The sequence below is a fragment of the Primulina huaijiensis genome, chromosome 12, assembly GCF_012295235.1.
Source record: "Primulina huaijiensis isolate GDHJ02 chromosome 12, ASM1229523v2, whole genome shotgun sequence".
In the NCBI taxonomy this organism is placed as follows: Eukaryota; Viridiplantae; Streptophyta; class Magnoliopsida; order Lamiales; family Gesneriaceae; genus Primulina; species Primulina huaijiensis.
The window spans coordinates 5,061,343-5,082,547 of NC_133317.1; the positions used below are offsets into that span (position 1 = coordinate 5,061,343).

General features: G+C 36.0%; 1 protein-coding gene across 3 annotated transcripts; it reads left to right on the plus strand.

Annotated features, from left to right (window-relative positions):
* The first annotated feature begins 2,972 nt into the window (after positions 1–2,972).
* On the plus strand, positions 2,973–20,054 carry LOC140989180 (uncharacterized). Of its 3 annotated transcripts, XM_073458312.1 has the most exons (14): positions 3,319–3,457; positions 4,589–4,709; positions 5,416–5,587; positions 5,684–5,901; positions 6,281–6,341; positions 11,941–12,013; positions 12,595–12,672; positions 13,192–13,349; positions 15,028–15,196; positions 17,002–17,464; positions 17,633–18,013; positions 18,240–18,443; positions 18,985–19,118; positions 19,708–20,054. In XM_073458312.1, exons 3-14 carry the CDS (start codon positions 5,416–5,418, stop codon positions 19,880–19,882), a joined length of 2,286 nt encoding a protein of 761 aa, XP_073314413.1. In that variant the 5' UTR covers positions 3,319–3,457; positions 4,589–4,709; the 3' UTR covers positions 19,883–20,054. The 3 variants fall into 3 exon arrangements, with proteins under 3 accessions (XP_073314411.1, XP_073314413.1, XP_073314412.1); XM_073458310.1 differs by lacking the exon at positions 4,589–4,709 and having other exon boundaries at positions 2,973–3,457; XM_073458311.1 differs by lacking the exon at positions 4,589–4,709 and having other exon boundaries at positions 3,350–3,510.
* The last annotated feature ends 1,151 nt before the right edge of the window (positions 20,055–21,205 follow it).

Consider the following 21,205-nt stretch of genomic DNA (forward strand, 5'->3'; position numbering starts at 1 on the left):
TCTCACAAAATACGACTCGTGAGACCGTCTCACACAAGTTTTTGCCCACATTACTATAGATCCCGAATATTGGGATGTTGCGCTCTTTTATATTCTTGGTGGAGTTTTAGTTAGTTGTGGTGGTCGAGATTGTTCAAGCAAAAGTGGGCAATTGCTAGGTTTTGCCCAAATTTTCTGATACATTAGTTTAGTTCTACTTCACCTTGTCATTTTAAAAATGTTTAATTTAACATCGATGTGTTAGTTGAATTTGCATATTAAATATTATTTGATCGTGTAATTAATTACAAGTATCGTGTTCATTTTTTAAAAATAAATTTTAATAACACAAATAAATAAGTGTGAGTACATATTAAACTTAATTTACAACACATTTTAATCTGAAATCTGTTGGAATATAAAAATCGAGATAAAAATTTAAAATTAAATATTGACACTATCAGTTAACATGCATTTTTTATCTATTTGTATGAATGATTTATAATAAGATGACTTTCATGTGTGATATATTTTTTTGGGAAAAAATTTATTGGGGCTCTTTTATACGAAACTTTCCCAAGTTTTAAATTTATTTATTTATTTTTTTTCATAATCTCATTCAACTAATTTTTGTCTCAACATCCTTTGAATTGTTATTTTCTCATGTGTACGTATATCTTTTCAAAATAAATTTTTGCCACCAAATTTAAAATTCCTTACTCCACCCTTGACCATTATGTGCATTGAACTCGAAAAAATAAAGTTCATGGCCTTGTTCGTTGCGGGGTGATGTGTAGCGTTCGAACTACTCTGATCTAATTCACATTATTCATTGTTACACTTGTATCTCGGATTCATGATTGGTATAATCGTCGTCTTAAACATGCTCACACGTGATTGGTAAGTCAATTTTGGGTACAAGGTTGAGGGACTACATATAATATGTAGCCAAAAACTTGTGTGAGACGGTCTCACATGAGACCCACTCATATATATATCAATTAACACGAAATTCAAGTGTAGCCTAATGCCTCGTCAAATTTTATCTCATTGTTGTTGGATTTCTGGCAAAAATTAATGAATCTCCATCAAGTTAATCCTCACTCGATCTCAATTTATATGGGATGCATCATTATAACTAGGGGTGAGATCGGGTCGTGACTCGTCCCGTAACCCTTCTACCCAATTCTCATCCGGATAAGAATTTAGATTTTTCCCTGATCTCGTACCCGACAATATCGGAACCTGAATATACTTTCGAGATCTCATCTGGTAGGGAGAAGATATCTCGAAAGAATGAAGCATTTATAGATTTCGATATTGTATTCTTGTGGATGTCAGAAGTGTGAGATTCATGCACAAGAAACCTAAAATCACTACTGTTTTGTGCATATCTAATTAATATGCAATCAACAGTTTTTGTCCTATTTTTTTTTTACCATATTTGGTGTACGTATTGTCGCTTTGGAAATACACCCCAAACTCGCAAGTATTGGTAACAATGAGTTATTTATTTCCACAACTCATATACACTTTTACCTTGTTTCTTTTGGGGCACCTTGTTTAAAATGTAATTTGTTGTCAGAACAACTTCGCCCCACGTGTTATGTGGTAAGCCATAATTCAGCTACATTGCACTTATCGTTTTCTTTAAAGTGTGATTCTTTCTCTCTAAAATGTTATTTTGTTGAGTGAGAATAAGACGTGGTTCTTTCATGTCTGATTCCATGTCGAACACGAAACTCATCAAATTGTGATTTATTTCACTTCAACAATAACTTATTAACACTACAATTATTTTGTTAAATCGGTTTTCAATTTTAATTTGATAGATGACAAACTTTTCAATTGATTCATCTTTGCTTTAATAAAATACATATAACAAAATTTCGTTCAACCATCAACAAAACTAATAAAGTATCTATTTCGACTACATGTTCATATTCCTTTTAAATCGCATAAATCTAGTGATTTAAATCAAAAGGTTCATTATTTCTTTCAATAGTTTGGGATATGATCTTTTGATTTTGTATCGACACAAGTTTCACGTATATGTTTATTATGAATATGAAATTTATATATGTTTTCCAAGCTGATTAATATTTAATATACTAATCGCATTATAATTATCATGTCCTGATGTACTATTCCACAAACAAGAAAACTCAAACAAGTAAGAAAAATATTAAATTTATTAATTATTGACTTGATGTCCATTACATTGAATTTGAACATGCCATCATTGACATAAACTTTGTTAACAAATATTCCATCATTAGACAAAACAACATTATATGACTCAAAGACAATATGAAAAACATGCTAATTTAAAAGTGAACAGGACAATAAGTTCTTTCGAACCTCTGACACATACAATACATTGTTGCGAGTCTGCTATTTCCTAGAATCCGTCTTCAAGATAACATTGCCTTGCCCTTTGATATCAGAAATAGCATATTTTTCATGTACAAAGTTTCACCATTATCAGATCTCAAAATATTTCTTTATCGGAACACACATGACGAATGACACCAATATCAAACCACAACTCCATTTGATTTAAACCCTCAAGTTCATCTAAGAAATAACGACACAATAATTCATATTGGAAAACTCTTGGAATATGTCCTCGACCATATTTGCCCTGGACTGCTACAATTATAGCATTCACGAAGAAATTTAATTTTGAATGCATCTTTCTTAGGTCCAAACTTGACAGTTATACTAACCGATCCAATCATTTTTTTGGATTCTGAGCGTTGTCCATACTCGACGACATTGTAGGATCCAGAAACATTCAATCGTGTACCTTGTTGTTTTCTTCGTTATGAAGTCTAATAATCAGTTCATCCACATTTATCCGACTTCATTTATGTTTTAAATGATGCTTGAAATCTTTCCAATCCGAAGATAGTTTTTCAATGATAGCTACTCTTTAAAATGTTTGCTCGTCGCCATATCCATGGAATATCCACAAGTTGACCCGACCCAAAAAAATGTCCAAATTCAATTCCTCCCCTGTTTCCTTTTAACACCTCCCTCCCTCGCCATCTTATCCACTCGGGCAAAAAGGGTAATGGCTACACTGCTAACGTACGCTGCATTTCCTTTCCCCGTGTCCTCCGCCCCCGCAGCTAGGAACGCCATCGCCGCCACCTCCGCCGCAGCATCTCCATCTGCCTCAGTCTCCAACAATCAAAGGAAGGCGCGAAGAAAAAAGTATCAGCAGCACGACTTGAAATCCTCCGACGAAAACGGTTACAATGGTAATGTAGACATTAATTTCACGCCTTCGAGCGCAGAGAAATTGCTGAGGCTGGTGTTCATGGAGGAGTTGATGGAACGAGCTCGGAATGGAGACGTTTCGGGAGTTTCTGATGTCATTTACGACATGATTGCCGCAGGGCTGACGCCTGGGCCTCGGTCTTTTCATGGATTGGTGGTGTCTCACGTGCTTAAGCAAGATATAGAAGGCGCTGTAAGATTAATTGGTCGCTTACCCGTGCATTGAAATAGTTTACGGATACATAGGTCCTAATTTTTTTATTTTTATTTTTATTTTGTGTGTGTATGTGTTTTTATTTAGCTATAACTATGTGTGCTTCAGCAACTCTGACTAGTTTTTGGGTGGGTATTTAGAGTTTACCTATAACAGACGTGAATTCTAAAACACCCGCCTAATCTTCAGACTTACATATAAATTAGGCGGGTTGTCTTATGAGTGGTCAATGCTAGAATTGTGAGTGTTTTTCATAAAAGTTATCAGTCTTACTTGTGCTTGTTAGTGAAATTAGAAGGTCTTAGAGCACGAAGGTGTAAGCATTTAAGATTTAAAATATTGAATGAATTTGTTATCATGAAAGTCAAATCAAAGTAGACTTTTGTCAATAGTGTAGCTTCGCTCCAACAGAAAAATATTAAATGGTTTAGTTTATATAAAGTATTATAGGTTTGAGGTGTTGATATAACATGCAAAACACCATCAATTCAATTTTTTTTGCATGACTTAGACGACTATAATGAACGACCAATGGAAGATCAAATAGCAATAATGATTAAGGAAATTATTTTATATTTGATGATAACAATTCGACAAGGATTGAAGTTGCAAAGACTTCTGGGGTTGGTGAAGATGCTTTTGTGTAGATTTGTCCTTCAAAAGAGGTAAGAACAATTATAGCAACCACAATTAAGAGATGGGAAAATTCTTCTATATTTAATATGTGTCATGTTATGAATGAAAAGGATGAATAATTTAATCTCGATAATACGAAGATGATACAGAAGGATGCATATCCAAAACTTCTATAAATAAGGATGATATAATCGAGGAAGACGCAGAGGGGTTTGATGATTGAAGTTGTTTTTTAATCCATGTATTTATTAAGTCAACTTTTGACATACATTGTTATCTAATAGTTTGTGAAGTATATTTTTGTTCCTATGTAATATCGTAGTAATATTCACTTCACATATACACATTCTAAAAAACTATGGCTGGTGCACCTTATTTAAAGTGCTTAACTAGCCTCGAGCGTTGCCCATTAAGTAACTTCTACTTGTTGCCTTACGCCGAGTGCTCATTTCTGTTATGCGCTCAACAACACAGTTTCTCATCTGAACGTCAGATTAGCTTGAAGAAGGGGACTATTGATACATCTGAAAACGAGTGCCCGACACCTTGATTGATACATGTCAGCAGCATTTTTTCATCCTAGACGCCTTGACAGGTTTGCATCAAGATGTGTCCATCCTTGACACCTTGGTTGTTGCACACCAACATATATCCATCTCAATGCTTTGACTAGTGCCCGTCGCATATGTCTATCTCTATCCCTAACACCTCAGCATATGTCCTTCGACACCTTGATTGATATACACTAGCATATATCTATCAGCCCTTGTTAGCAATAGTTAAATTGCAGAGGCGATTGAGGTTGAATCCCCTACCATCCTTCACGCCTAGACATGCTATAGTGTAAGATAATGGCACAAGGTAGAACTTAGTCTTGATCATATGAGTTGAGGGTAAATTTTACAGGGATGATGTGGCCTTCGAGCTCAGAAGTTGAGGCGATCACATGTCTATTACTTGTATACCTTGCGTGCCTGCGACAATCCTGCAAAAGACATCCGTGTCCACTTCTTGAGCCCATGACTGATAAAACAAGAGCTTTGGGAGTATACATATATAAAATACTGTAAGCAACAGGAGTGTACTCAGTGGGCCAGTTATGCTTAAGGAAATAGTCTATAACATTTGTTTAGATTATGATGATATCAATATGGATTTCCATCTTGTTATTCTATTGATATTTCACATGACAAAAAGGTAACTCAAAATTTGCAAAATGTCATTGCATGTTCTTGAAAATAAATTACTTTTATTCTTTAGGGATCGGGTAGTTGACTTATCTGAAAACGTGTATCTTGCAGATGCATGCTCTTAGAAGGGAACTGAGTGAGGGTCTTCGTCCGCTTCATGAAACTTTTCTTGCATTGATTCGATTATCTGGCGCAAAAGGTCATTCTACCAGAGGCCTAGAAATTCTTGCAGCAATGGAGAAACTCAACTATGACATTCGCCATGCTTGGCTTCTTCTTGTTGGTACAGTGCAAAAGCCTGTCGTTGATTGGCTGGTTTCATGTAATTTAATATTTTTCTTGTTTGGTCTTGTGTTTGATTATCCTGTTATCACATCAGAGGAGCTGGTGAAGAGTGGTCATTTAGAAGTTGCCAATAAAGTGTTCTTGAAGGGTGCTGAAGGTGGCCTTAGAGCTACAGATGAGCTTTATGATCTCATAATTGAGGAAGACTGTAAAGCAGGTGATCACTCAAATGCATTGACTATAGCCTACGAAATGGAGGCTGCTGGTAGAATGGCAACTACATTTCATTTCAATCATCTATTGAGTGTGCAGGTACTCTTTTTTCCTTTGATCCTTCAGTATTTCAGGTTTGAATGTAAAGTAGTTGGGTTTAATATGACCACAACTTAAAAACTACTTCTGACCACCACAATCTGCCCTAGGGTTTGTGTTTGTGATAGACCTAGATGTTAAAATCTGCTGTAGTAGCAAGTAGAACTACTTACAGTAATAGAAAAAATTCAGGTATTAAATATTCTGAAGGATTTTTTTCTCGGCGGGCAATATTCTGATTACTTGTTCTATTGACTAGAATATTTACAAGTTGTTTTGCACTTTATTTCTATGAGACGTAGATCAGTACATCCGAAGAATACTTTTGTAATTTTCAATTGGTATGATGTTCAAGAACCGTTTCTTTGGATTTGGCTAGGCTACTTGCGGCATTCCCGAAATTGCTTTCGCTACATTTGAGAACATGGAATATGGAGAAGGTTTGTGTTCACTTGTCAATTTATTATCTGCTTGATAGCTTATTTTAATGATAATTGTTTGGTTGTCATCTGTTCCACACCGCGGTTTGTGTGGCTCCATTTTAAACATGCTCTTAGAAGGATTATGATGGAATAGAAATGGGCTGAAATCCCAGATTTGAAATATAGATATTATATTGCTTATTATTGCTTAATAAAAATAATTACAAAAAAACGAACTAGGTGGACATAAAACGAAGTGAGATCCATAGTCAAAATAGATTAACATAATACTATATCTAAATTCATATACAAATCTGAGATCGAAAACGATTTGAACTCTACAATTCTCGAACTCTAGCATAAAACCTTGAATTTAATCTTGTCCCAACTTTGCTCAATTGAGTCTTCTTGATGTTCAAAGATCCTCTTATTTCTCTCAATCCACACGGACCTGCTCAAAGTCAAACAATGATCCACCATATTCCAAAAAATTAAGCCTCTCCTTCCCAAATCCCGTCTGAGATCCTCCTCGAAGAAATCCAAAGTTGATATCGGAGATACCCAAATCATGCCGAACTCTGCCAAAGCTTTAAACCAAAGGCATGAAAAGGGATAAAGGATGATTAAATAGTCACGAGTTTCCACCTCTTGCCGACATAATGCACATCAATTTGGACAAAGAGAACAAGAAGAAAAACTTTTTTTGCAACATCTTAGATTATGGTAATTTCCCAAGCGCTGTAATCCACGAGAATACTTGTACCTTGGATGGAGTAGGCACTTTCCAAATTACTTGATAAAGAGAAAAGAAGGATATCTAAAATCTGAACAGAAAGAGTCGGAGAAAGATTTTATTGAAAATTGTCCCTGAAAAATCCCAAACTCACTTCTTTTTGTCTTTTAATCTTCGATCAATCCGACACTGACTGAAGAGTCGATCAAAGAATCTAATTCAATTGCGTTCTCTTCTTTGAGATCCCGCCGAAAATAGAAATTCCAAGAAAAAGTAGAAAGGTTAGAATAATTGAATTGTGCAAAGTAAGAAAAAAATGATTATGGACCATCGAAATCTGAAATAAAGACGGGTAAAGATCCAGAAAAGATGAATTCCCGCATCATCTGTATTCCCAAAACCAAATCGATCTCACTGACCGAAGAAAAACCGGATAGATTTTGGAAATAAATTTCCATGGACTTCTGAAGGTAATATTTCTTGCAATACCCGTGTCCTACCGTTATTCCGCGTCCCATATTTGCTAACCACAATTTTCTTCCATAACGACTTTCTTTCGCTAGAAAATCTCCATCACTATTTCCCTAGTAAAGCCTTTTTCCTAAAACAAATATTACAAATACCCAAACCCCTTCGCTCGTCTAGTCTACAAACTTGATCCCGAACGACCCAGTGACCATGGTTATCCCCATTCGCTCCATCCTACAAAAAATCTCTCATAATCTTCTCCTTGGTTTCCGCTATAGCCGGGGGAACACTAAAAGGACTATGAAATACACTGACAATGCATTCAACGCTGCTGAAATCAAAATAAATCTTCCACCTCTAGATAAGAAAGTCTTCTTCTAACTCGCCAACTTCTTATCTATCGTAAAAAAGACTAGCTTCCAAAAAGAAACCTTCAAAGGATCTCGCCCAAAGTAACCACTAAGTATCTTATGGGCGAAGATTCCTTCACAAAACCAATTTCACATGCTAACATGTCCGCATCCTCTGCTTCGCAATTGATCCCAGTAAAGCACTTTTTGCAAAATTGATCTTTAACCTCGACATCTCACAGAAAAAGTGTAAAATCTCAGCCATAAATCTCATTACTCTCATTCTTCACAAAAAATAGTATATCATCCCCAAACTAAATATGGAAAATTTTCCCCATCTCTTTGCCTGCTTCCCAACCACTAAAAAAGCCCATCTCTTTTCCCTTGTCAACCAATCTACCCAACACACCCACCACTAAATTAAAGAGGAAAGGTGAAAGTGAGTCTTCTTGCCAGAGTCTTTTTTCACCTTTAAGTTTATCTCTAGGCCTGTCATTAATAAGAATCGAGAAAGATACACTTGAAAGACATCTTTTTATCTATTTACGCCATCGTTCCCCAAAACTTTTCTTGAGCAACTCAAAATCCAAGAAGCCCCAATCAACACTATTGAAGCTTTCTCAAAATTGACCTTAAAGACCCATCCGCTCATTTTCTTCAGCCTATGTTTGTCCACCAACTCATTTGCAATTAGGCAACAATCTAGAATTTGTCTATCATCAATAAAGGCATTATGAGAATCTGTGACCGTGATAGATATTATCTCTTTAACCTTAGTGACAAAACTTTAGCAATGATCTTGTAAAGACTAGTGACCAGACTGATGGGCCGAAAATCCTTAATTTGAACATATGTTTTTTTTTTTGTATCAAACAAATGTATGGCTCATTGGTTATTCCATTGATAATCCCCCTTCAAAAGATTCACTAACACCTTCATGAGATCCCCTTTGATTATATCCCAACATTGTTGCTAAACCGCCATTGTGAACTCACCTGGGCCCGTGCTTTTGTTCCATCACCGTCAAAGGCTGCTCTCTTAATTTTTTTTATCGGAAAAATGTTTATCCAATTCTTTCATAGAAACACTTTTAATGGAGCTCCATTCCACTCCTATTTTCTCTCCCATCGTTTTTACTATGCAACTTTTCTGAAATAATTTGTCCATCAACTCTTTCCAATTTATTTATGATAGTTCTGCTCCTTCGCATATTGAGTAGCGAGTAAATTTTTTTTATTGCAATCCTCTTCCGTAACCCATTTAACCTCAGTCTTTTGATCGATCATTTGGTTCATTTTATATATTAATTCTTTTTAAGTTCTTTTTACGGATTAAATCTTCTCAGGCGCATCTAGCTTCCCTTATCTCATTCATCGAAGTGATTGATCCCTGGCCCTCATGGCCTCACTCTCCTTCTCGCCCACCTCACGAATCTTCTTTTCAATGTCCACTCACTACACTTCTAAATTCTCAAAGATGTCTTCATTTCACTTCTTCTTATCCGTCTTTAAAATCTTAAGCTTCCTCATGAATTTATATACTTCTCACCTGAAGATTTTTTTGTTCCACCAATTTGCAAATTCTTTCTTAAAATTCTTCCTTCCAACCACACATTCTCAAATCTGAAAAGAGTCGGACCCCAAATACCTTTTGAAGTGTCAAGAATCAAGGGAAAGTGATCCAATACAATTATGGGTAAGACCGTTTGTCAATAACATGGAAAGAATCTAGCCATGCCCTTGAGAGCGTAAATCTATCGAGTCCATAGCAATTAGGATTTGCTCTCAAATTTGACCAAGTGAACTTTACATTCAGAAGAGGTGAATCACACAATTCCAGCTGCCTAATCAAATAATCAAAGCAAAGCATACCACTAGTAAAAGAATTATTGTTCATTTTCTCACTAAGATATATGACCACGTTGAAGTCCCCTTACAAACCAACGTTCAATGCATATCATTCTCAATCCAGCCAATTCATCCCAAAAGGCTTGTCTGTCCCTCGCTTTACATGGCTCATAAACATCTGAAAACCACAACTTGGTTACTTAATCCTTTTCAACTTCTATAGATATTGAGAACTCTCTTGTCAGACTACCCTTAACCAATACCGATCTGGTATCCCACACTACCAGAATACCCCTTGATCTTCCCACAACTTGTAACACTAACCATTCCACAAATCTAGGCTTATAAATACTTTCTATAAAATTCATATCGAACCCACGTCTTTTAATCTCCTGAACAACTAAGATATCCGCCATTTCTTTGCGCACAACCGTTTTTGTCAACCCCATATGTCTAGTTGAACCCCTTCCCCTTATATTCCAAGATTGGATCTTCATTTAACCACTCAATGGCCATCATGGATAATCCTTTTTTATAATTTATCCCAAAATGACAATAGATTTAATTCTCTGTTTTAAAATTCGTCGATCTATTCCCTACTAAATTTACTAGCGATGTTTTCTCCATCTGCAACCGAGAGAAAATTATCAGACCGCCAATCACTACCTCCGAACACTCTGAACCACTTCCACACCTTGATTCAGATTCACACCAACCTCTTCTAAAAATATGATATCTGAATCCTCTGATTTTTCAAACTTCAGTGATTTTGCCATATTACTCATATCACTTTTTGATGAACAAAAGAAAGAGAAAGGTAAAGGAAGAATGAAATTGAGAGAAAAAGATTGTTTGGTGAAATGTTAAAGGAGAAACTTACCTTACCCACCCTAGCGTCAAGAAATCCTCGTGGATCAGCCTATGATTTTGCATAAGAGTATGAGATGATGCAAATAAGTTCCTCACGTTCTCCAATCCTCGTTGAATCGATGTCGTATTATCTGAGGTTAAAGATTGAAGACTATCCGAAACAAATGATTCAGAATCCTCGAGAGAACAAACTTCGGTTGAAACATTATGAAGTTGGTCCACCTTGATCTCTAAATCTTCACCGGTTAATCCCTGACCCCCTCCTCCGTCGAAGGATTTCACCCAACATTAGGCTCTTAAAAAACCAAACATGATTTCCTTCTGACGTAGACTTTTTCACACTTATGTATCAATGCCTTCTTGTATGTCCTGAATTTATCTTTACTCAATTCCCATCAACTAACTCCCGCGCTGCCTGAATAATTCATCTTCTAAAATTAGCAAGACCTTTTATGAAGAAACTACCTTTCGTCCCCCGAGAAAGGCTCTGATCCCCATTGTCTAATGAATGAGTTGTCTTCTCTTGAATTACTCCACTCTCAATTGTCATTTGCACATAAATCCACTACTTCGAAAGCACGAGAAGGATCATAAAAACATGGATTGACCTCATCATAGTTCCTAGAAAAGGAATTGAACGCCTCCTTAACTTCCCCATTGCTTCCCTCGGCGGCATTGTTTCCAATCGAGGCCTTCGTCTTCTGCTCTTCTCCAATACATTTACCTACTGCGTCACATTTTTCATTTGGATTCAAACCCTCTATCTTCCGCTTATCAACCTCCTCATCCATTCTTTTACCCACAACTTGAGCATGTGACCGACGATCGATAAAAGGATTGGCTGGTAGACGAACAAAATTTACCACAATTCCAATCAAGATAGGACCAGATTGTGATTGAATTTACCTCGAGCTGCTTATGAAACCATATTCAGGTCCTTTTGACTTTGATTTTAGCCGCCGAAAGGTCCTTAAACAACATAGCGTCTTTATGGATATCCAAAAGAATGCATGATAATGCTGGTGGCAGTTAGACCTTTTCCAAACACTTTTGTAGATTTGGTTCATACTCCACAGGATAGTTGCTTTCTTAATTTTTTCAGCATGTAATCTCGACTTTCATTACACTCTTCTTCATATAATTGTGGTATCAATGCAACCCCTTGTAAATGCACCCATACTTGTATTTAGAGGCCTATCAAATTGTAGTTCACATTCTCTAATCTGAAACAGTTTTTGGGATCGTAATGACTGCTTAGATTTGCATTGTATCTCAGACATCAATGAGAGAGACAAAACATTAACTTCTGTCTTACAGGTTTAAGCTTATTGTTTGCTTTTTGTTACCAGATTTTATGAAACCTGACACGGAGACATATAATTGGGTAATCCAAGCGTATACAAGAGCTGAGTCATATGACAGGTATTCCGTCTTCTACAAGTCTTTACTTTATTTTTCAGATATTGGTATTTTCGTTCTCTGATTACGTACTCTCCTAGATCTTCCCTACTATCTTCTAGTTTTGACTCACAAAAGCGTGGCTTGCGTATTGCAATCATCTGTGCCACCAATTATATATTTAGATTAAGGAAAACAATAGGGGCTGCTTGTGATTAAATAAAACAGTTTAAATTTGATTGCTTCACTGGGTAATTTGGGAAACTTATATTTCAGTGAGATGTGGTGTGGTAACATGACCAAATTAGGAGTTTGATGCTCTGCCCAATTGACCAACTCTAATTAGTGTGCTTACTAAGAATTTGCTGTAGATAGTATGGTGCGTGGGCAGTTTCACTTTAACTAGTATCGTGCTCTTCTGCTGCTATAGCTACCGATAAAACTAAGGTGGAAAGAATGCAGACCTGCTGTTTGTTTGTTTTTTAAAATTGAACTTGCTATTAGTTTATTTCAAAAATAATACTGGTCTGACATTGATATATCCGGATCTGATGTTTACTTTCCATTAACATAAGAGTTGTTTGGATTCCAATATGTTGTTCCAGGGTTCAAGATGTTGCTGAATTACTTGGGATGATGGTTGAACATCACAAGCACTTGCAACCAAATATGAGAACCTACGCGTAAGAAATTTTCATCTTTTGGACAACTGGGATAAATTTGTTCTTGGTTGATTCATCTGTCTCTGTGAATTTAGGACTGATCTTTGAACCACCATTCTCATCACACCTTCATGTCACCTGCATTGATCTGTGAACCATCATTCTGACTAACCAATAAGATGGCATGATTCAAATTTCATGAAATTGTTCTATGAATCAAAATTTCTTTGTAGCTTTTTTAACGTATTCAGGTATAGTTAATGAGGTTAGATTCCTTCAATTTTGTAATGAATATCTACTTTTTATAGGAGTGTATATTGGATAAACTGTGTGTTTTTGAACAAAAAATTTATCTGGTTATTTTTCTGCAAAACAATGTGCAGTCTATGCTGAAATTCAAGTTCCTTATATAGATGCACTAAGGCCGAAATGAGGAAGTGAATGAAGAAGTATGTCAAATGTGTCTTATCTATAAGTAACATATTCTTTTGGCTTACGGTTTATAAGTGGCTCATAAACGACTCCATGTCATCTTGTTAGGTTGTTAGTGGAGTGCTTTACGAAGTATTGTGTCATAAACGAAGCCATCAGACATTTTCGTGCTCTCAAAAACTTTGAAGGTGGGACCAAATTTTTACATTACGAAGGGCAATATGGGGATCCACTAGCTTTATACCTCCGTGCATTATGCAGAGAAGGTGTGTAGTCTCTTGCTTCCTAACACCATCACCTTTGAAGGTTTCAAATGTGGAAGGGCTATTAATGTTTAATGAACATAAAAGTTGTTGGACTAACATTTTCCGGATCCAGTACATCTATTGTAATGCCCATGGGCTGTTCCCGATCCAACTGGCGGGAGTCGGTTATCCCATGGCCCATTACTCAATGACTCCTCCAGCCCAGGCACTGGAGTTTATACCTCCCCAGACTCGAACCTAAGATCTCCTGGACATATAGATACTTAGCACAAGTCTGGTTTTATACCTCCCCAGACTCGAACCTAAGATCTCCTGGACATATAGATACTTAGCACAAGTCTGGTACCAATTGACCAGTGCCTGGGCTGGAGGAGTCATTGAGTAATGGGCCATGGGATAACCGACTCCCGCCAGTTGGATCGGAGACGCCTTTTTATTGTAATGCCCATGGGCTGTTTCCAATCCAACTGGCCCATGGGCATTACAATATATTCAATTATGTTATTTAATTTTTATTGTAATGCCCATGGGCTGTTCCCGATCCAACTGGCGGGAGTCGGTTATCCCATGTCCCATTATTCAATGACTCTTCCAGCCCAGGCACTGGAGTTTGTACCTCCCCAGACTCGAACCTAAGATCTCCTGGACATATAGATACTTAGCACAAGTTTGGTACCAATTGAGCTTTGGAGAAAAATAATAATTAATAAAATTTTGGCAAATTTTGCCCATAAATATAGACTTATCAAATATTCCCAAGCAAACAAAATAAATATTACCACAATCAATCTTTCCAAAATACACATAGATCCCATCTCCATAATTACCAAGTGTTTGACAAAAGATGTGACATAATTTTCTTGTTTAAAACATGAACCAAGGTACAATACTCAAAACCATTATTTAATTGTCACATTATATCAAAACATTATTCTCCAAGCTTTGGCACATGCACCTTCCCTGCTTCGACGCTTCTATCGCTATTCCTTTTTATCTGCATCACATGACATAACTGGAATGAGTTTACAAAACTCAGTAAGTGGAATTTTTCCTTGAATGCATCTCATGGTCTATATATATATGATGAATGGTGTTGTTATTGTTCCTAGCTCAATTGGTACCAGACTTGTGCTAAGTATCTATATGTCCAGGAGATCTTAGGTTCGAGTCTGGGGAGGTACAAACTCCAGTGCCTGGGCTGAAGGAGTCATTGAGTAATGGGCCATGGGATAACCGACTCCCGCCAGTTGGATCGGGAACATCCCATGGGCATTACATCTATGATGTTAGATAATGATTGAACATATGCTATCCCTCAGCCCTCAGGTATATTTAAACCCGTTGGCTGTCGCTTTCCTTTCTGTTTGAATTCTATCGATCTGCAATATGCTAACCTGACCTACCTAGATGGTAAATTTTCAATGAAACTGGTAGAGATTGTGATTTCATATAATCAGCGGAAGCCCTTTAGGTATAATCATCTTTACTATGGGATAAAATCTTTATTTAGGTCTACGGTAGTGGAATGTACATGAAGATTGAATCATCATCAATAGGCTCCATGCTTATTAGTTTATCCACCAAAGGTTTTTCGTAGTAATTTTTCTTATGCTTTAAATATGTTCACAAGAATCTGTCAGTGGAACCTTTTTATTACTGATAATCACATTGAGCGCAGGAAAAATAGTTGAGTTACTAGAAGCTCTTGAAGCCATGGCAAGAGATAACCAGCAAGTACCATTTAGAGCTATGATCTTAAACAGGAAATATCGGACACTGGTTAGCTCATGGATTGAACCTTTGCAAGAAGAAGCTGAACTTGGATATGAAGTTGATTACATTGCCAGGTTTAGTCTCTTTTTTTTTCTTTTGTTTAAATTGATAAATTGGCTGAAAGATTTTCGTACATCTCAAGGAGCAATATACGAAGTGTATACTATCTATTTTAGGAAAGTCAACTATACAATGAATGTTAGTCAATTTGTGATTCTAGTACATCAAATTATCCAAAAAGGAAATACAGTAATTCAAAGTATTATGCTACTTGTACACTTTTAACTCTCCCTCTCAATTCTGTGTATTGATGTTACAAATGCCCAACTTAAATAGTGCTACAGAATGACCCATTATAGTATGAGTCATCATTCAGTTAGCAACTGTACATTCTTAATGTAAAGAACCTATCTAGGTTATCTTTGATGTAGTTCTTGCGGAGCTTGACATGCTTTCTCTTGGTTATTTATGTTAACACCATATTATTTTCGATTTTCAGTAGCTATTTTGTTGTATTAGAAGTGTTGTAGGTTCTTTTTTTTAACCAAAAACCGAGTTCACTTGGGTGGAGTTCCTACCTGGTAAGCTTCATAGTTGCATGGTGAAGAGCATAATATTAACCTTCCACACTAGTCAATGGAACCAAATTTTGTTTCTTGCTTCTTCAAGTCGCCAGATTACCCCAATAAATGACACATATCTTGACATGAACTTCATATCCAATCAGGATTCTATTAAATCCAAGTCTGTATAACCAATGGTGTCTAGATGGCCATGTTTGAAGAACACCATACATTTGCTGGGCGAAGACTTTATGATAACTCAAGATATGCTTCACTGCTTTTTGTTCGTCAGTTGCTTGAGTTGTGCATGAAATGATTTACAAAAGTGATTGCAAATGAAAGTCTGGTCTAGTGTGAGGATTCTCCCACTAGCCTTCGATATCTCTCATTTTGATCAGGATAAAATAGACGCTTAAGCAAATACAGGTTGACAAGATGAGTTTTTAGTTTCGGGAAGAGATTCAAATTCATCCAATTTCATACTTCTGTTGGGAAACCTATCAAAAGACTACTTTCTAATTCTATTACAACAAATCATATCTTAAAAGTAAATAAATTAATACAGAATATTATGCTAGTTGTACATCAGTACATGCTAAATGTTTGTTATAGCATGATGTTGAATCTTTATTCATGACATCATTTTGCTGGTCTTTACCAAGGTAATATAAATACTCCATCCTACTAGGGAAGGTAATAAAATATCTTCCATACTTTTTTTCTTAATGATGAGCCTGTTTACAACCACCAGTTCAAAATTTCCAGTAAGTAATTGCCAAACATCATCCTCCAGAGGAAAAAGAAATTTCCACAGATTCAGCAGTATGAAAGGACTAGATGGGATGCAGATTGATGGGCAGTGAAATTGTTCTGGATTGTAAAGGAGGTTCATGGTATTTGTAGCCCTCCACATGGCTGCCTTCTTTCCACTTCTAATCAACACCCTTTCATTCATGGTCATGCTGCTTTTGAAGTCTGTGTGGCTGAGAATTATTTAGTGGATATAGCATATATATGTACATTAAACATTGTTATCGGAAATAAATGGCAAGAGTTAACCCCTCGATTAATTTATTCAACGTGTGACTTTATTTGTCTTCTGGAGTATTCTGTACTCACTGTTAATGATTTCTTACAATTGTGATTAACCAAAACAACTTGATATGCTTGTATAAATCTTTGGTAAAACTTTGAGGACATTTTGTTGTTTCTGAAGTTTTTATTTATGGGATGTTATAACATTGGTAAACGGACAATATTAGAAGAAAATGTCCTTTAGTTTTGATCTTAAGTCCTGTGATGGAATCACTGAACAGATACATAGCGGAAGGTGGGCTAACTGGGGAGCGCAAGCGATGGGTTCCACGGAGAGGAAAAACACCTTTGGATCCTGATGCAGAGGGTTTTATATATTCCAACCCTAGGGAGACCTCATTCAAACAAAAATGTCTAGAGGAATGGAAAATACATCATCGAAAACTTTTGAAAACCTTACGCAATGAAGGACCTGTTGTGTTAGGAAATGTATCTGAATCAGACTACATTAGAGTCGAGGAGAGATTGAAAAAAATCATAAAAGGCCCAGAACAGAATACCTTTAAACCGAAGGCTGCTAGTAAAATGATAGTATCAGAACTAAAGGAAGAGCTGCAAGCTCAAGAGTTACCCACTGATGGAACTAGAAATGTTCTCTACCAGCGTGTGCAGAAAGCAAGGAGAATAAATCGTTCTAGAGGTAGACCCCTTTGGGTTCCCCCCATTGAAGAGGAAGAAGAAGAGGTAAATCTTGACCTCATTTTTTGCTTTTCCAAGTGTAGTTATGTTTCCCCTGATATTTCTTTTTACTAACACTAGGACTTGTAATATACCGTAATACACCCTTTATTGAATATAATAAATTAAAAAAATGTTCGACGACTGATCAAACTTAGTTTATCTATATGATAGATTGACGAAGAGTTGGATGAATTAATTTCACGCATCAAGTTGGAAGAAGGGAATACAGAGTTCTGGAGACGTCGTTTTCTTGGAGAGGGCCTTAATGAAAATCATAGCGAGCCGTTGGCAGTCAAAGATTTTGAAGTTCTTGATGTCTTAGAAGATGCTGATGGCAGTGATGATGTTGCAAAAGAGGCTGAAGATGATGAGGTGGATGAGGAGGAAGAAGTGGAAATAACTGAAATTCAAGTAGGTGAAAGGGTTAAAGATAAAGAAGTTGAAGCTACCAAGCCACCTCAAATGATTGGAGTGCAATTGTTGAAAGACTCTGACCCAACTACTAGTTCATCAAGAAAATCAAGAAGAAGGTCATCTAGGGTATCGATGGAGGTAAAAAAGCTTCCCCAGCTAGTGCAAACTCTTATATTTCGTTGTTAGGAATATTTGAAAGTTTGTGCATATACGTAAGGATTCTCATGTCTATTGCTTCTCACTGTCTTGATTTTCTGAGCTTTTATGAAATGATCTACAAATATACTGTAATGCCATTTACAAGGTTGCAATTTCATTTTTTCCAATCAATGAATCTGATTTCATGTAGTGTCAATGAGTGCAGGATGACGATGACGATGATTGGTTTCCGTTGGATATTCATGAAGCATTCAAGGAATTGAGGAGGAGGAAAGTGTTTGATGTATCGGATATGTATACAATAGCTGATGCTTGGGGTTGGAAGTGGGAAATGGAACTCAAGAACAAAACTCCCAGACGTTGGTCACAGGAATGGGAAGTTGAATTGGCTGTTAAAGTAATGACAAGGGTAATACTGTTTCTTATTTAAACCCATTCCTATGGTTTGAGCGTCAACCGTTCCTATGTATTGACAGAATGATATTAAAGAATTAAAAAAGTTGGTTTTGAGAACTTGGAGTCTCTTAAAGTAACATACATGAATGGTACGATATTGAGCTTGTGTATACATAGTTCTACTCTCAGGAAATTATTTCATCATCTTACATGTGACAGCGAAACTTTAATGAAATGGAACTAAACCATCTCCAAGCATTTCTTGGAGTTTCAATTTTTGTTTCTGATGCACTACGATCTCGTTACGCCACCTTAATTCCCAACTTTGTTCTCTGAAATTCTCTTTATTTATCTAATATTTCGTCAATTTGGTTCTGTGCTCCCCTCATGGTAATTAAAGCTCATCAAGCATTGTTTTTGTAGCCAGCTGATAAATTATGCCCGAACTGATTTTCTGGTCATGACAGTGCATTCTAGTTCATGTCTCATTAGCTGTGTATATATTATATTACATTTTTTGGCTCCATAAGAAAATTTGTAAAATGTTTTTTTAGGTAATTGAGTTGGGTGGAAATCCAACTATTGGGGACTGTGCAATGGTACTTAGAGCTGCCATACGAGCTCCTATGCCTTCAGCCTTCTTGCAGATTCTGCAGACTACACATCGTCTTGGCTATGTATTTGGCAGGTTAGATGAAGTTTCAGTTGTATTATTTTGTCTTTTTCATGTGTTTGTAGAATTAACTCGAGCAGAATGTGCAGGCGTGAAATCGTATTATTGTATGTGAAATCATACTAAGATGTGAAATTTGATCAATTTGTTCACACTTTGGATTGGGGTGCCTACCTGTTTCAAATGAACCATAGTCAAAGATCCATTTTAACCAGATTTTCAACCTACTCGGCACCATAAACATGAGATAGACCTTTCTTCTCAATCTTTTGGGATCTGACTACATGGATATCTGGTCTCCATTGTTTGGATAATGTTCAGGACTTTTTCTTCTAAAAGCTTGGTTATCGCTACTCTCTGTTTGATTCTTCTACTTGCTCAAACCTCTCGAAAGTTCAGCCTTAGTTGCCCATTTTGCAGCGACACATTTTTGTGTACATAAATTTGATATATCTATCCTGGCAAATCATTACTTTCTCGTTCTTTACTAGTAGTTCAACTCAGCTATTTCCCCGAATGAATATATTTATGTTAACTAATCCTCAAAATATTGTTAAAAAGTCTGTTATCGTGTTCTTATTTTTAGTATTACGTTTATTTTCAGCCCGTTATATGATGAAATCATCGGCCTGTGTCTCGATCTCGGGGAACTCGATGCATCCGTTGCGATTGTGGCATACTTGGAGACAACCGGAATCAAAGTCTCAAACGAGACTCTTGATAGAGTCATTTCTGCCCGACTAGCTAATGAGAATCCTCTGAACGATGCATCACAATAGATTTCACGTGGCATGCCTTTTCACATCTGTACAGATGATAAATTGTATTGGGAACTTTTGAAAACAACATTGTATGGCTAAAAATATTTTTGACATTGCATTATGAATTATCGTACCAGTATTTGAATTTGATCGATCGAGAGGATATCAAACGTTACAACAATTCAGATAATTTATTAATTGACAGATCATTTCGCACATAATATTCAAGCTACAGTGTACATGAAAACTTAATTGGGAGTCATAATTCCTATATTTGTCACCACGAGTTACATTATTCAACAAACAACCAATTATGCACGTTCCAATTTTTTTTTTTATTTTTTCTCCAAAAGACAACAAAAAAAGACAAAAATTTGTGTGAGACGGTCTCCAAGGTCGTATTTGGTGAGACAGATCTCTTATTTGTGTCATCCATGAAAAAGTATTACTTTTTATGTTAAGAGTATTATTTTTTATTGTGAATATCGGTAGGGTTCACCCATCTCACAGATAAAGATTCGTGAGATCGTCTCACAAGAGACTTACTCAAAAAAAAATCTGCGCGACAATTTTTCATCAATAGTGGAGATTCTTGATTAATTGATTGTTATGGGATTAAATCGTCAACGGAGCTGCAACCCTACATTGAGATTAATACATTATTATAATATAATTAAAGGATAAGGGGGTTTATTAACACAACACGAACCCCCTATGTACGTAAGATTTGAAAATTTCCCCAAACTCGTCTTCCTAATTATATTATTTGTACTTTGTATTTTAATTTTATATTAATAAAGAATTTCCGTATTTTAAAATTACTCCGAACCCACTTCTATTATTATTTAATAATTTGAATTAAATTACTAATCCAAGCTGTTAGATGCTGTCTATATTTCATTAATTTTTAGGTGAAAATTAATAAATTAAGAAGTCAACGTGTGGAGATTGTTTTTTTGTTTTTGTTTTTTCTTGATTTTATATCTCGGCTAGTTGAGGAATGGTAAATAAAAAGTTACAGAACTTTCCTCCACGGGATTGTCAATTTTATTTATGTTTAACTAATTTAAAATAAAATGTTATAATAGCAACACAAAAACTTTTGTTAAACGGTCTCATGAATCAATTTTGTGAGACGAATATCTTATTTAGACCAACCATGAAAAAATATTATTTTTTATGCTAAAAATTTTCTTATTATTTTAAAAGTATATGTTATTTGATATTGTTTTAATTTGTAGAATTGTCTTCAAGAGTAAGCTAGAATGTGTAATGTAAGCATTAATTCATTACGGGTCATATGGTGAATATAAGTTAACGCATTAATCAATCTTTGGTTAA

Bases quoted from the DNA above. Each gene is read 5' to 3' on its own strand.
- LOC140989180 (XM_073458310.1), top strand. From the start codon at position 3,056: ATGGCTACACTGCTAACGTACGCTGCATTTCCTTTCCCCGTGTCCTCC. The intron at 6,342-11,940 runs GTTTGTGTTCAC...TTTTGTTACCAG, and splicing joins GAACATGGAATATGGAGAAG to ATTTTATGAAACCTGACACG. The intron at 12,673-13,191 runs GTAAGAAATTTT...TCATCTTGTTAG, and splicing joins CCAAATATGAGAACCTACGC to GTTGTTAGTGGAGTGCTTTA.